Consider the following 16,352-nt stretch of genomic DNA (forward strand, 5'->3'; position numbering starts at 1 on the left):
TTACATCTCAATGGGTCTTTGCACTTTTGAACCGTAAGTGTGCACGTGTGTGTCTAGGTGACAGTTTTGAACAAGTACGCCGCGAGGGATAATGCAAAAGCCGAATATCCAAAGGGGGTTAGCTGAGGTTATTGGAGGTGATAGCACTGCCAAGCCAGCTTGGATTATTTTAACTGTCCCCACCAAATGTCACACAACCCTGCAAAGCAAGTCCTAATGAATTTTGGTTTCCTACCACAGTTCAAGTTTGTGAAAAAGAGAGCCGCTGATATTATGACTTCACTAAGACTATTTTAAAGAGCACTAAATAGGAAGCCTTGGCAAACAAAGTAAGAACCACATTACCAAAAAGAGATTTTTCTCTCACTTTCCTCTAGGAGATTGTATTTGTTCTCCCGAGCCCTTTGAGGAATAGCTTTCTCTAAGGGTTCCATCTACACCTCAGTATAATGGAGGTAAATTAGTTTATTTATATTCATAGTGTTATTTGACGTGATTATAGTATTGAAAATGAAAATCAGGGCGCCCTGATAGCTCAGTGGGTAGAGCTGGCGACCCATGTACCGAGGCTGAGTCCTTGCTGCAGCGGCCCAGGGTTCGAATACGACCCGCGGCCCTTTGCTGCGTGTCATCCCCTCTCTCTCTGCCCCCATTTCCTGTCTCTCTTCAGCTGTCACTATTGTAAAGGCAATAAAAGCCCAAGAAAAAGAAAGCAAGAAAAAGAAAATCAGAGAAAAATAAAAGAAAATAAGCGAAATTAATTTTTTTTCATTCAGTGAAAATTGCTGCATTGTTTCTGGAAAGAAATTGTCATTCTTCACAATTTACCTTCATTATATTGGGGAGCAGAAAATCTCAATATCTCAAAAATTAAAAAACTAAAATTAAAATGGACTGATAACAATAAGTGAGAAAATATCTAATTTGTAAGTTTGGTGAACCAAACAACACATGAAGGAGAGAGGAAATTGAGTTTATCCAACCTGCTGATGTCAACCAGCCTCAAATGCACTTGGAATAGAATGGCTGTAAGTGCAAAGCCAGTGTGAAGTAATGAGAGGAGCTGCTTCATTCTGCTGCTGAGAGTAAATTAGTGTCTCGCCAAGTCGAGCCGCCAAAAACTAAGTGTAAACACAGTCTTTTAGCTCTCAAGAGGGAAAAGATGATTACCTCACAATTATGAGACCACAGAGGAGAGAGAAGCCCCATTGCCTTAGTGACAGAAAGAGAGATTACAGGGTGGCAGCAATACTAATGATGATGGGGAAAGGGAAAATACTGCAGTTTATCCCAGAGGATACACAAAATTGCAGCAACTAGCAGAAATTTGTGGCACTTGGCTAACACACTGGCAATGCTCTTCAAAATGAAAGATGAAGAGGGAATGCCTTATTTAGTGAATGTCTACTGCCGAGTTAAACTATCTTTTTTTTCTCAGAGCACTGAGACAACATCCAGAGAAGAATTCAATACGTTTTCTATTTCTGTAAAACAGCAGTGTTGCACATTTCAGTTCTATATTGATGTGCCTTTTTTCTGGCCTGTCAAATTATTTAATAAATCAACAAGTTGACCAGTACAACAATAAACATGGTAACCAATATAACTGGCCAAATACAAACACTTTTGACTCTGACCTGCACTGACATCTTTGTCATTCTCATTCAGGCTTAGTCATATGCCACTACCAACCACCCCTCACCAACCATTTAATAAATCCTCACTCACTAATGTGATGGCTGTGGGGCAGGGTGAACTAATTCTACACTGATACCATGATAAACCACAGCCCCCATTGCCACAGACACTTACACATATGCAGGCTCAACAAATAAGACCCTACTGAGTGTACAAGAGTAGGTTTTCGAAATGTTTCATACATTGATTATAGAAAGGTAAACTATTTGAAAGTAAGGGAATAATATAGAAGTTCTACTGACGTTAGTTTTTTTTTTTTTTTTTTTTTTTTTTACAGATAGTCACACAATATATATTTTTTTAAATAAATGTGGTAAATTTTATTTTATGTGAAATTAAGTGTATTTCCTATAATTTTATAATCCAGCAAAAAAACGAATTTGCCAAAACTGTTGACACAACACAGGTGGTAAAATGGCCGATACTGTCAGCCTTCAAACAAACATTTGAGGTCAGAAAGAGGGCAGAGTGAGGCTGGATTGACAAGGTTTGTAATTAGTGTGAGTCAGTTAAAGCACTGTCCTACCCTGTCACAGTCATCACCTTTTATTTAGCAGGACATGCACCCCACTTCTACCATATTAGGAGTATGCAAACAATGCTGAGTTCTAAGTGCTTTTGTACAGTCATGTCCCAACTGTTGAAAGGCTGTAAACATCTATCATACTCATCTATTTTAATCATGTATCTTCTCTCCCCCATCTACATACTGTAACCTATTCTTTCCACAAGCATCCAGGGGAGTTTTTAGACAATGTCACAACAAAATCCATTTAGATCCAATAAAATTACTACTTTTTGGTGGGGTAGCCCACAAGATGGATGGGAAACTGCTGGTGCACACATCATCACTGCCCTCTCAGTGTTACACCCAAGGTTAACCTGATCTCAGAGAGAAATTAGACTGCACACCAGTACCCTCTGAGGCAGCTGAATTCCTCTGTATCCTCGCAGACACACTGGCCCAGAACAAAGGTTTACCATCTGTTAATGAATTCCACGGCCAGCAGTGCTTGCTGCTGCAGGCAGGTAATTAGTTTGAACAGCAGGAAAGATCAAAGACAACACTTCCTGTCTTGCCCTCTGGTTGTGACCTCACAAGCAGAAATCACAGATTTCACTGGGTAAGAGAAGCAAAGAAACTGTATGAAGCTTAGCCAACAGGCAGTTTGAACCACAGCAATGTAACAGAAAGTGGTTTACAAACTGAACAGTTGCTTTGGGTCTCTATCAATATTTACTTGTTTGCCACCAATTCCACATTGTGAGTCTAAATGGCCACTTAATCTGTTAAGGACTGCCACAAAGAAGAGGCTGAATATGGCCGCCATTTCACGGAAGAGTTAAACTATCACATACCCAGGGTTAGCGTCATATCTGCTGAACTTCTCTTCCTCTCACAATGCCAGTTGAAGCCCTTATCTGACAAAATGGAGAGTCCAAAGAGGACAGCTAGAGATAGCATATCTGAGTGTGTGTGTGTGTGTGTGTGTGTGTGTGTGTGTGTGTGTGTGTGTGTGTGTGTGTGTGTGTGTGTGTGTGTGTGTGTGTGTGTCAGTTTTATCTGACGATCCAAGTCACTACACCCAGCCAAGTCCTGCAACATAGTGGCTGGTCATTTTTCAGTGCTGCCAAGTGTGGTTACATTCACATAACACAACACGGTCCCACACAACGATGATGATACACATCCAAACTACCTTTAAGAAGATACAAGGACAATCATGCTCATGTGGCCCATCTCTTCAGGAACAGTCAGTGCTTCTTACTAAATCCCTAAAACACAAATACAAGGGCTATTTATTGCTGTATTATAATCCCCTCCTTCATTCCAACAATAATAAATGAAATATTAAAAAAATATTTTGTGGCACTAAGTCAAGAGTCACAGAGATTTAGAGATTGTGTCCGTGGGCTTGGCAGGTCTACTCTCTACACTGAGGGATTAAAAGTCTACAGGATTTTGCTGGCCTTGGTTTTAGAGTGCCGCTTAATTCTGCATGTAGCTCTTACAACATATTTCATTGTACATGAGGGATAATTGAGAAAGCCCCTGTCTTGCCGAGCAAGCAAGTTGTCTGAGTGTTTGAAATGAATGTAAATGTACCTCGTGGGTCACGCAAACACTGGCTTGCTGAATGATGAGTTACTTCCATCAATTTACAATGTTGTCCCTAAATGCTCCACCAGTGGCACTTTAAATGACTTTAGTAGAGAAACATATCAAATATTAATATCAAATCTACTTCGTCATTTCTTAGGTTCCGTATCACATTCTATGTAACAAAACTACAGTTTGAGGTGGATCACAGATCCCTTTCGCACCCTAGTAACATCAAAGTGACAAAACACCATAAAAATAGATTTTACATCAATTCTCCTTTTATTACCCATCACGAAGGTCACCCTGTTCCATCACCATAAAGTGCTGCTTGGCTCTTATTATCATTTATATTTCCCTTTTTCCACACCCTGACCCTCTCATATGCACATCTGTTTGGTGGTGCCCCCCCCCAATTTCTGCCTTAGTGTTTCATCCAGCCTTAGTGTTTAAGCACATCTGTCAATGAACAAGGAAATGGTGATGCGTGCCTCCACATGACAGAAGAGGTCTTCCTGGAATGGACCACACTGTGTGCCTAGCACATCGACATCCCTTTCGATATTCCACTCTCCCATCATTCCAAGTTGAATACATCACCTGCACATGGCTGCCAAGGACAAGACATACATCATCCTGTCAGGACAGAAGAGAGAGGGAGCATGGCAAACAAATCGTACTGCCCTCTGTCCTGTACAACTAGCCTCCAAAGAGAGTGACAGTGCTAAAGCCCATTCAGGCAAATAAAGCATATTTGAATATGACTCAGAGGGAGAGTGTGACACAGAGTGCAGAAAACCACTACAACCACTCAAGCACATGCTCAAGTACACAAGACCAAGATGCCAGATTTTTTTCATGTTTTACTCTTAAATTAGGCTGCACCAAGTCACTAGCAAAGAGCTAAAGTCAAGGTAATGTAAACCTAGAAACCACACAGGCACTGGTAGTAATTAATGAGTGATGGGACTTGGACATTGATGGAAATACCCTCTGTTCATCCTCGACCCCCTGTCTATAAATCCTGGAAGTGAAAAATTAGATGGCAATCAATTGAGAGGTGAGTAGACTCAAACCTCCAGGGAAATAGTTCACCTTTGGAAGTTTCCAGGATTAAGCAGACATATGTGCGCGCGCACACACACACACACACACACACACACACGCACCACACACACACACGCACACAGATTAACACAGCATGCCTGCACACCTTTACTCAAAAAAATCTAAAAGTATTTGCAGTAAAGTATTCAAATTAGCCAAGATTATTCAATTAACATAGATTATTCTTAAGAAGCAATGACACATTATCATTCAGTATGTTCTTGACTATTCAAAAGCAGATCAGTGGGCTCAGATGACATTCACTAAACCATACCATCTCTTCTTGACTAAAAGTACAGTAGAAAGTGACAGATAGGTCAAGGTGATGACATCCTGCACAGGTCAGCTTGACCCAAATCAATGATGCTGTGAGTTAACAGGATGAGCTTTAACTCAATAGGTCACGTCTTCACTCAGAAGTCAGACTTTAGTCATTTTGGCACGATATGCTATGTAGCATAACAATGACGGTCATGTGATAGCCTGGCTTCTCAGTTATCCGCTTTCCTGCATTTGTTTCCATAGCTATCACTTACCGTGAGTTTTTTAAATATGAGCAGTTTGTAATCCCCAGGCTCTATAGGAAACTGTGGATTATCCATCTAGTTTATCCCTTCACCCCCTTAACATAAGGCTATGGGCCATTAGACCTGTAGGCTAAATAAATCCTCTCTAACACACTATTCATCAGCCAGAGGTTCCACTATGCACAACTTGTGGTTGTATTTCATGTACTTCGAAACAGAAAGCTTACAAAAGCTCTTTTTTCCTATATTAAAAGAATCTTTCAAACATTCATTCAACTGTCATATAACTACTTCACTACATTCACACACAAACAAGTCATTTACAAAGAAGAAACACACTGAAACCACAAAAAACTATGGTGGCGCAGAGGTAAAGATAAAAGCACATAAAGCTCAGTGAGTCATACTGACATACATTTTATTTTCTATTGTCTATCATCATTCGGAAAGATGAACATCAGCAGACAAAGATATGAAACTTGTTCCAATCACAGCATTCAGAAGAGCTCATCTCAACCCATTGTTGTCAGTTGCTTATTGTGCCAGCATTTTCCTCCGTGGGATTCAACCTGTTTACTGCCTTAGAGACAAGACATGGGGAAACGAACAGCCAGTGGAAAAAATGTTGGATCATGTTGCATTTACACAACATTCAGGTTCGAAATTAGCAGCACAAGTTAAACTGACACCACAGTGTATTGGAGATACATATATATTGCAAAATGTAGTTCAACAGCCAACACAATAGTGTTTGTCTAAGAGACTACATAATACTCAAACAGCTCATTGGCAATAGATGCCAATATATAGTTAATCCTGTTTCATTGTAACGATCTACATAAGAGAGAACATAAAACTAATACAATATAGGTGGAACTGAGCAGCAGTAAGCCAAGCTGAGACACTAACGCAAGTTCAGGGAATGAGAAACAGCACGAGGGAGTTTACTCAGCAAAAAGAGCTGCTGCTGGGCCAGATCACGGTGTTGGTATCTAAAGGCCTCTCACTTCCTCCAGGACCTGCACTTCCATACACAAACTGGCCCAGCACAACACATCTGAAACAGCATTCAAAACACTGCCCATTCCAAAATTATTGTGTGGTCATGTAAGTGTCATTTCTAGGCCTGAGTCGATGAAGAGCAAACATATAATCAGTGCAGAGTGGTTTTGTGGTTTACCACCCTCCTTCAGTGCCTGTTGTATCATTCAGCTCTTTCCAGCAGGGCCAACCGACGATGGTTTACTGGCAGAGCTGAGTTATTAAGGGTGACAACTGGAGGAGCCTCCCAGAAAAAAAGATCTTTTCATAAACTAAAGTCTCAGAATTAACTACGACATTGCATTTTTGTGATAGTCAGCCAAAACCACTGTATAATAGACACAAACTGCAGACTGAACAGGATAAACTGTAATCAATGCAACCATCTTAATATAGAAAGTAACACCATTAGACTAACGACCAAACAGTTTTCCAAATGACACCTCCATTTCAGTCCATAGAAAACACACTATCATCATAGGAATAGTGAATCTCCTCAGATACCTTTATTACACAGAAGCTCGGTGGTCCACTACCAAGTGGATATGTATTATAAACCAAGCAGATGGAAATTAACAGTGACAGATGATGAAATAGAAAACTGAAAATCCAACCATTAACCTAAGCAATTTGTTATTGTACAATATCACAACTCAGTAATTCACAAACGTCTCTCAGAAGACTACTATTTTCTTCTTCTTTCTTTTTTTTAAATCTAGCCAGGGGCATGTAAAGCGCCCAGACCAAGCCAACTGTTGCCCGCTGGGCGCAACTGTGCAATTGTTTCTGTGTCCGTTGTCAACCATGGCTTGTAGTTTTTGCAATGTGCATGGTGAGCAAAATTAATCAGCCCTTCAGTACGTTTCATTTTATATTTTCGCCTTCACCTTCTCTTGTCTTCCTCAACAAGCAAATGACAATGAGCTAAAAACTCCAATGCACCAAACGTGGAATTTGTATATTTTTCAGGAATATATCTTATTCTCCCTCGTACAGGCATAGAACTTCTGAATGTAGCTGCACATCTGACTGTCTGAAGACAACTTGGCACGAAGCATTTGATCAATCTGCCTTTGAGTTCTTTAGGGTCGGCTATGCACTGAGGCTATGTGCATAGTATCTTTACTAAGTTGTCATTGGAACTGATGTGTACCTCCCCCAAAATGTTCCACCTCAGGGCTATCAAGACTATAAACTGTGAACATATTTCTCATGTTGCTAGAGATTATCTCGGAGGAGACAAAATGGAGCAATTTTAAGAACAGCGTATCAATCTTCTTTTTTAGTAATGTATACACCATAGCCAAAACCATAGTGCAAAGCAGCTTTCATAGTATTTAGATGTGTTGAGCTAGAAGCACTCTAAACAAAAAAGGATTTTTTTCGGAAGAAAAAAAGTTAGGCTACAAAATAAAGAGTATAACTCTGAACAAGTAAACAAGGAACCCGTTTAAAGAAAAAAACTAACTGCTGATCTAATGTCCTGAAATAGTAGACAAGACTGTGAAAAAAAGGCATTTCAAGTTAATGTGCAGGAACTCCGAGATCGACCATCCTCCCCCAACGATTATCGTTTTCCCCAAGCTCTATAAAGCCTGCATCAAGTTGGCTAGCAGCCCTCTGCCAGGGGCTTTGGCCAATACTGAGGATTAAAACCCTGCAAGTCTATAAATACACCTAGCAAACCAACGTCAGCACCCAGCCAGCTATTGCACTCACCTCTCACTGCTGGATGGCTGGCATGTGTTTTTCCTCTTTTCTGCTTCTCTCTTGCTTTTACTTTCTCCCTTCCGTTTCTCAGACTCTCACTGCTCTCTCTTTGTTTGCATATTTTCCCCTCAAACTCACTCAGTTTGTCTCTCACTCATCTCTCACTATCCCTCTCGTACTCTTTCGCTTGGCAGGGCCTCTTAATTGGAAACAAGCTGTGAGAGGGCTTTCAGTTTGAGGTTAAAATTGCATCTGACCTGCCTCCTGCTGAATCTTTTCTTCTCTCCTTTGGCTGTATTACAGGTTTGTACACAGTGGCTGAGTGCAGATGTCTGAAGGACAGTGGGGTGAAGAGGGAAGCAAAAGGTTGACTCTACCAACTGGCTGGAAACAGCATGGGCATGACAGATAAACAAGCAAAATTGAAACATACTGTAGCTAACCTGCAAAACACAAATATGTGGAATATAACCTGGACAACATGCCCTTTCAATCCAGACATTTCAATTAGGATACGCAAATACAAACCGTGGTAAAAGGTAGGTAGGGGAGGTAGTTAAGAGACACTAATGCATCATACCTGATACAACTTTTTACAAGCTCATATATGGGACTAACATGTACAGTACAGTACATCAAAAACCCATATACATTCCAAACCAACACCTGGAGAATAAAGTCTAAACTATTACACAAAAATGTCATGGCCATAACATGGTAATCATGGTGAGAGGCTGCATTCAGTCTGTCACAACTTCCTTGTTGTCAGTGGGAGAGGATAAGAGGGATTTGTTGCACAAAGGGCCACAGCCAGGCACAGAAACTATTACTTCCACCCAGTTAGACCACAGACTGTACTGTCTGACCCATAGGGGTGTATAACAGGACAGTGCAACCCAATCATAAATTATACACGTCAACCTGGATAGAGAACTCAGTGCTACCCACAGATAATGCAAATCTGTAGATCTGTTTTTTTGATTGTTACTTTATGAAAGTGACATGATAATGTGTAGAATTAGTATAAATGTAGTACACCTGTAACTGTTAAAATATTTTACACACTTGAAACTGTCTGTCTGCTAACAGCTGCTTAATCCAGGGAGATATTGTTGTATCTCAACTCATTCAATATTTTTATTGTATCATGCTTAAACCAGCGTATCCAGTGTGTTGTTTACAGCAAGGTGCAAATCAGAGACACTTTTCATTTGGAAAGTTGAACCGAAAACAAATATTGATTTCCTAGGCAACTGGCTTCCTTGACTACTGTCCCACTCACATTTTTTACATCCAAGTCTCACCTCCTTGGAAAGCCCTGCACTGCTGGGTGCCAGACCAAGGATATAGAGCAGGTCTGTGTACAATTACCGACTGAAAATAATTCAGCTTTTGGGGACTGATGAATCGGTCCCATCAGGCATAATGTTAACCAGTTGGATTCCTCCTCCAAAAAAGGGACAACCCAACCCAACTTGCACTCCAAACAGACTCAATAAAAACCTTGTTGTAATGATAATATTTTCATGGTCCATTGTAGGCTACTGGTGACAAGAACTTTTTTTAAAAGCAACCACAATATGCATAGTGTCAAAAACTTTCTCGAGGATTATTTACACTGATTATTATGGACCTGCCACATCACATCAGGTGATCTATGCCAACACTGAATTCAATGCCTAAGATCTCGTTGTTTTGATAGGTCGCATTAATTTCAGCCTGTCACAACTCAATAGGTATGAAACCAAAGTCCAGGGTAGATCAAATGTGAGAGTGGGCTATTATTGCACACACAAATTAAGAAAACAGTAAACTGCAACAGATGAGCTCGGATAGCCTCAAGCTCTGTTCTGTAAAAATCACTGTGCACGGCAAGATATTTTCAGATCCTGTCCAAACAAACTTCTCATAAAAAATGAATAACTGGCTCAGAGATCCACTTTGCCTGCTTTGTGTAAATTTGTCAGCTATGAAAACTTTGGGATGCTTTCTGACTTTGCAGCAAGTAACCACCACTGTTAAAAAATTATCCTAGCTAGCTTATCCTAGCTAGTCTAAGAGCCATTGCCATTGACCTCACTATGAACACTTTAACAGAGAGTTTGGAAATGTGATCTCAAATTGATGTGGACAGTAATGTATCTAGATTATGTTCAGCTTGAGATCTACAACACAAGTCAGACTACTTTAGGATGTGTTCTGGCTGTGGATAATGACGCAAGTAAGATGCGACCATGGAGTGAACAGATAAGCTCATTATATATATATATATATATATATATATATATATATATATATATAGACTTAGAGGAAGACAGTCATGCTTTTTATTAGAAACTTTCATTTATCCTCCTCACTATTTAAGAGCAAAAACTTTTTGAAACCATATTAGTTTAAGTGACATACAGATTATTTGAGCACTAACAGCACAAGGAGAAGGTAAAGTCAGGATTAGTAAATACATTTTATTTAATTTAACAGAAATTTTGCAGTGTCCTGGGGATCAAGTCAAAGCCTGTTGACAGATAGCAATGTAGCTTACTGGGGATGTACTGACCGAGAATCACTGAACATACTGTAGCCATGCAATGAAGCTAAGCTGGAGAGGGCTAGAGAGATACGCAAAGCCTGTTTCTTCCCCAATGCTATTAATGACAGGAGGATTAATTTTTCCTTTGGGTTATGGCTCTGATGCCACCCATCTCACTGTGTGAAATCACTCTCTGGCAGCGCCTGGCAGCGAGCAGTGAGCTGGCAGAACGGGGCAGAGAGAGAGTAGATAGCTCTCATCTTGAGTGATATGGAGAATGTTGCTCAGCCAAAGAATTAACCTCATAAGCTGATACCTAGCTGCAGAGGTAGACACAAACATGAGAATCCTCTGAGGAACAGTGCTAGGCAAACATATTAGACATCATGATATGAAAACACATCAGAACCATTCTATGATTTGAGGACCGGAAGAAAACACCTTACTTCATTCTCCCTGTAATCTATGTTGCAGCCTTAACGTACTATAAAATTGTCTGTTATCCAAAACGTAACAACTTAACAACAAAGTAAAGAGTTGACATGGGGGTCAATCACGGCAGGTCCCAAACAACATAGGGGTCACGCAGGACACAGGTTGGGGCCAGGGCATTCCTGGCTGATGCAGTTGGGATTGTCTGGGAAATGACTGAGCAAACAGGGGCCAGAGTGGCTTCCCCTTACTGGCACCAGCGCTTTGTCCCCACTAATCCACTCCAAAGAGCCACAGTCAAACACCCAGCGCCATACAGTCACCAGTAACAACACAGCACAGTCTGGGGGGACACGAAATGAATCCCACTGGCCAGAGCAGGGAGACAGACGCCAGTTTGCTCATCAGATTTGGGCACAGAAAACAATATGGCTTAACTGTAGGACTGAGCGATAATCACAAAGCAACTTTTTGAGGTGCAATATTGCCTTCTGCTGGGGTGGGGACAGAGAGAGAATTACTAAGTTTATATACTTTTTTTTTTTTTTTTTTTTTTAAATTGCATTTAATCAATAGTGACAGCCAAACAGTGACAGGAAGGGGGAGAGAGAGAGAGAGAGAGAGAGAGAGAGGATGACACGCAGACAAGCGTGAGCCTATCATGACGTCACCAGTTGGTCTGTGGAGAACGAGTTTGGCGTTTTGGGCAGAAGGGTGACGTACTGCGAGTTGAGCTGTGCTCATTGGCTGTGCAGTTTCGACTCGTCCGTAGCAGGAGCTCCCCAGGTCACACACAAACTGGTATTACAGCTGAACAGTACACTAAAATTTGTTTCTGAAACAATGTGCGTTTCGCTGGACAGACTCACTGAGAGTGACCTGTATATCATAAGGTAGCCACGCCCAAAAGCATTTGCCTCTTTATAGTTTATTTTACTCTAAATCGGACATACGTTTTTTTTTTAATTGCAGCCATGGGCGCTCCCCCTGCTGGCCTTTAAATAGAAGGTTTTAAGACACTTCTGTGTTGGCTTTACTTTACCGACCCAGATGCTCTGTCCATTATATACACTGTCAATACACACAGCAAAGGGCCACAGATTGGAGTCAAACTCATGGCCTCGGGAGGCAATTTTTCCCATTGACTTGCACTTGTTATCTGTGTGCATCATGATAACTAACTGAATGTGTGCATTCTTGTATTGTATTGACAATATCTGTCAGAAATTATCAGGACTCATGATACATTAACAGGCATAAATATGGAAATGTAAAGACCAAGAGAAGCAGATTTATCCACTGCTGAATAGGAGGCTGCATAAACAGATGGGGATATCAATTGAATTGCATTAAATCAGAAGCTCTTGTGGCTGACATTAAAGCAAATCTACTTATGAGAGCCCCATGATGTGTAATTTGGTAAATAAAGTCATATGATATCAGGACTATTTAAAGGGGCAAATCATTCTTGTCCACGAAAGCGTTTGAATTGCTGTTGATCAGATATGCAAAATGAAAAATGAATTAAATCAAGGAAAAGTCGGATCTAGACAAGCCTCAAAGCATTGCATTTAGAAATACTGTCATCATACTGCCTCATTTCTGCCATCCCTGACTTACAGGTAACATGTCATACAGCTCTAAACAAAAAACAGGAAAGCAGGAAAAATAAACAACATGGCAACAATACATGATCCAAAACACAGACCTGTTCAGACCCCTTCCAACTTAATATACCACTGTGTGCTGACTATAGTTTCCCATGGTTACAGAGCCCACCTTGAGAATATCAGGTTCAATCCGAAGAGGAAACAGTTGTTCTGTCAACACTTCACACTTACCTTATCAGTATTAGAAATAGATTGTGTGAGAGTGTGAGCTGAACCATTGAAACATAATGTAAAGCCATCATGCTGACAGAACATTAAGACAAGATGAGAACACAAGACAGAGTGGCAGAAAAAGGACGCATAGAGCAACTGTATGGCGTGAATTGAAAAGGACTGAGACACACTCTTGCTGTAAAGTTAACAACTGGATAGTACTTACTTGTCATATTCTGCATTGTCTTTGTCACAGCGTGCATCCTTGTGTTTCTGCCAGTCTTTCCCATGCTTACAGGTGGTGAGGAGGACCACATCCTCTGAGTTGTGAACATGATATAAAGCATTCCTAGTGTCTGAACCTATTCCAGTTAGGTACCTCTTCCCCTTGAAAACAAGCATGTACTTCCTATAAGGGGGAATGGTATTATGTTTCAAGTAGCCCCTTTCCCCTCCTGTCCTAGGGTGGTCTTTAGAGAAAAGAGGGATGGAAACGTCAAAGTTGGGCCTGAAGTTCTCGGTGCTGATGCTGGCCTTGGCCAACATTGCAAGGCCAATGTCGAAGCCAAGGTCTTCTGTGTAGTCTGGCCAGGTGCCAGAGTATAAGTTAAAGATGATGTGGTTTTTGCCCCCATTCCACAGAGGAAGGCTCTGGACTTTTGCTTTCAAGTTGTGCACGTACTGGGGTGAAAGCTGGTCCCGGTCCAGAGTGTCCAAACTCAGGACAAACAGGCATGCCTGTCCTGGGTCGGGTGTGTAGAACCTGGATCCTTCAATCGAGGACAAGATGTTCTGATAACTCTCTGACATCTTCTCCCCTTTCTGCTGGGGGTAGACATAAACTTTAAATCCCTTCCTCTCACACAGGGAGAAATCAAAGCAGGACTCCATTCTGCAGCGCCTTGCAGTGTACACGCCTGAGTTGGCGTCCCTCTTCTGCCTAGGAGATATGTGTTCATTCTGATCATCGCTCCGGTCTTGCTCCCAGGAGTTGAAAGGCTGCAGGGACCCCGGGAAGCGACGCCACCGCGCCCCGGTGAGGCTGCGGTCATCACGCCGGCCGGGACCCCGTCTGGATAGCGGGACTTGTATCCCCCCAAAACAAAACAACAGGATGACACACGCACCGGCGGAGAAGAGGGTTAAGTACCGTTTTTTGGCCTGCATGTGTCCTATGATCTGGGATCAGATATCTGGCGATAAATCCAACAAGTCCCCAAGTTTTGGTTTCACCACCTCTTACGGGAACGCTCCGCCATCTTCCCCCGGGCTGCAAGGGTTGTGCGCTCACGTCTCCCACCTTCTGCTTCAGATGCCTTTCACAAGTCCGGGAACTGATCCAAAGCATGTGGGCGATTTATAATGTTCATCCACCTCGTCTCCTCGTCAATAGTTGTATCGACTAACTGACATCAGCTCCTCCTATACAACAGAGTGAACCTATCCACTTAAAAACGGGGATCTATAAAGTGCAGCCGCACTTTCCTTTGTATAACACTACATTTACTTTATCCAAAACGCCCATTTTTTACGACAGAGTCTTCATGTTTAGCTAACTAGACCCGGGCGGTTACTAATAACAACACTGCAGAAGATTAGCAGAAACTTGAGCAGCGTTTAAACAGCAGTGTGTGCTAGACTTGTTGCCTGGACAGTCAACTATTGTCCCTGCTGGAAATGAGCGACTAAGCGGACACAAGAGCCCTAAACATTCAACATACCCAGTTTGAGACGTCGCCGCAATTCGTTGCCTTGGTGTATCTAAAGATAGTATCGTTATATCTTGTATCTTGTTAAATGTACACAGGGAATTTCTCCGTCCGGTTTAGCTAGCTAGCAGGCTAACAAACTGGCTAGTTTCTGAAAACATTGCCAGTTAGCTTGTTAGCTAAGCGGTTGCATCAAAGTAGCTTTAACGCTGGTTGGAAGTAAAGACAGCCACACAGTGTCTCTTCCCCCCATTAAAAACATGTCTCTTCCTTCGCACAACTTATCCTTCGCTCTGCCCACAAAACCGACAGGCTAATTTCTCCGTGAATTCCTCCTGTCGTGTAAAGTGTTGAAGTGGTGGCTCTCAGAAACACACACACATACACACACATATATACACACACACACATAAAAACAAGAGGTGCCGTGGAGACCGCGAGCCGAGCAGAGCAGCACGGCAGTGCCACCAGAACGACTGCTGATGATGATGTGACGTCCACGGTGCTTTACCATTGGCTCGCGTCACATCCGAGATGGGCGGGGCTTCCAGTGCACCCATTCACATCCAGGGAGAAGAGAACCGGAGGGAAGGGAGGAAGGCTGTAACAGATTCTTACCACAGAGACATATGAGCTGAGATTTGTGGTTCGTGTAGATAAGTGTTCTTGATGGCAGGTTTTGTTGGCAGTCCAATGATAGCTGAGTGGGGAACCATCAGGAGTCGGCTTTTAAAGTGTAAAATACCTCCTACTGTACCATTACAGTGAAAGTATTCTCAATCTGATCTCAAGGTCAGTTTAATAGCTGTTGTGGAGCTTTTGATCATATCACAAGACCTTTATTAGCACATAGAGCTTTCCCAGTTGTCATGTAAATTGTAAAAAAAATAAAATAAAATAAAATAAAAAAGTGAGTTTGTTTTTAGTACTTCTGCATTTTGGTTTTAAAATAATTGGTTCCAAAGTAAAGAATTAAATAAATTACTAAAATTATTAATAATTGTCATTCAAAATGATATCAGTGTAAATAAATACATCTTAGGCTATTATAATGTTTATGTTGCTTTTGAGGTTAACTATGTATAATCAGGTAACTACAGGAAATGTCCTACAGACACACACAAGGTTGGTTTATATTACAAAATTTAGGGTCTATGGCGATAACAATCAAAAACATCAATATCATTTACATTTAGGCGGACAAAAGCGTTGTGCATAATGCTGCAAGATGTACAAATCTACCTCATTCTACTATATATTCCAATTTTTTATTTTTTTATTGTTTGTGTAAGTTTAAATACAGTTGCAGCACTGCCTTTCACTGTACGGTCACTATAAACTCTGCAGGCAGAGGGCTGGTTGACTGAGACCATGCTTCAAAGAGAATTTGGGTTCAGTATTAACAAGTGATTTGTCAGCGGAGAGACTTAGGTGCTTCTTCACCAGCGTGCATTTGTCCTGCTGAAGTGCCCTTAAGCAAAACATTTGGATCCCTGAGTCATACCAGTGCGGCCCTGTAGCCAAACATGACCTCTGCCCCTAGGGTTACACAACATGAGAAATTAATAATTTTCTACCCAAATAGAAATAGAATATAACAGAAAACATTAGGGGAGACTAGAATAGAGTTTGCCCTGAGACGAATTGCACCAGTGAATGAGGACCAGTAGGACA

General features: G+C 41.4%; 1 protein-coding gene across 1 annotated transcript in view; it reads right to left on the reverse strand.

The window, feature by feature from the left end:
• The window catches only part of LOC127367284 (exostosin-1a), a 38,853-nt gene extending 23,700 nt beyond the window's left edge, over positions 1–15,153 (reverse strand). The window contains exon 1 of the mRNA XM_051407027.1: positions 13,196–15,153. Within this exon, the coding sequence (XP_051262987.1) occupies positions 13,196–14,136 (941 nt within the window). The 5' untranslated portion in view covers positions 14,137–15,153. The remainder of the gene's footprint in view (positions 1–13,195) is intronic.
• Positions 15,154–16,352: the final 1,199 nt, after the last annotated feature.

This window comes from Dicentrarchus labrax, unplaced genomic scaffold (genome assembly GCF_905237075.1).
Source record: "Dicentrarchus labrax unplaced genomic scaffold, dlabrax2021, whole genome shotgun sequence".
Taxonomy (NCBI): domain Eukaryota; kingdom Metazoa; phylum Chordata; class Actinopteri; family Moronidae; genus Dicentrarchus; species Dicentrarchus labrax.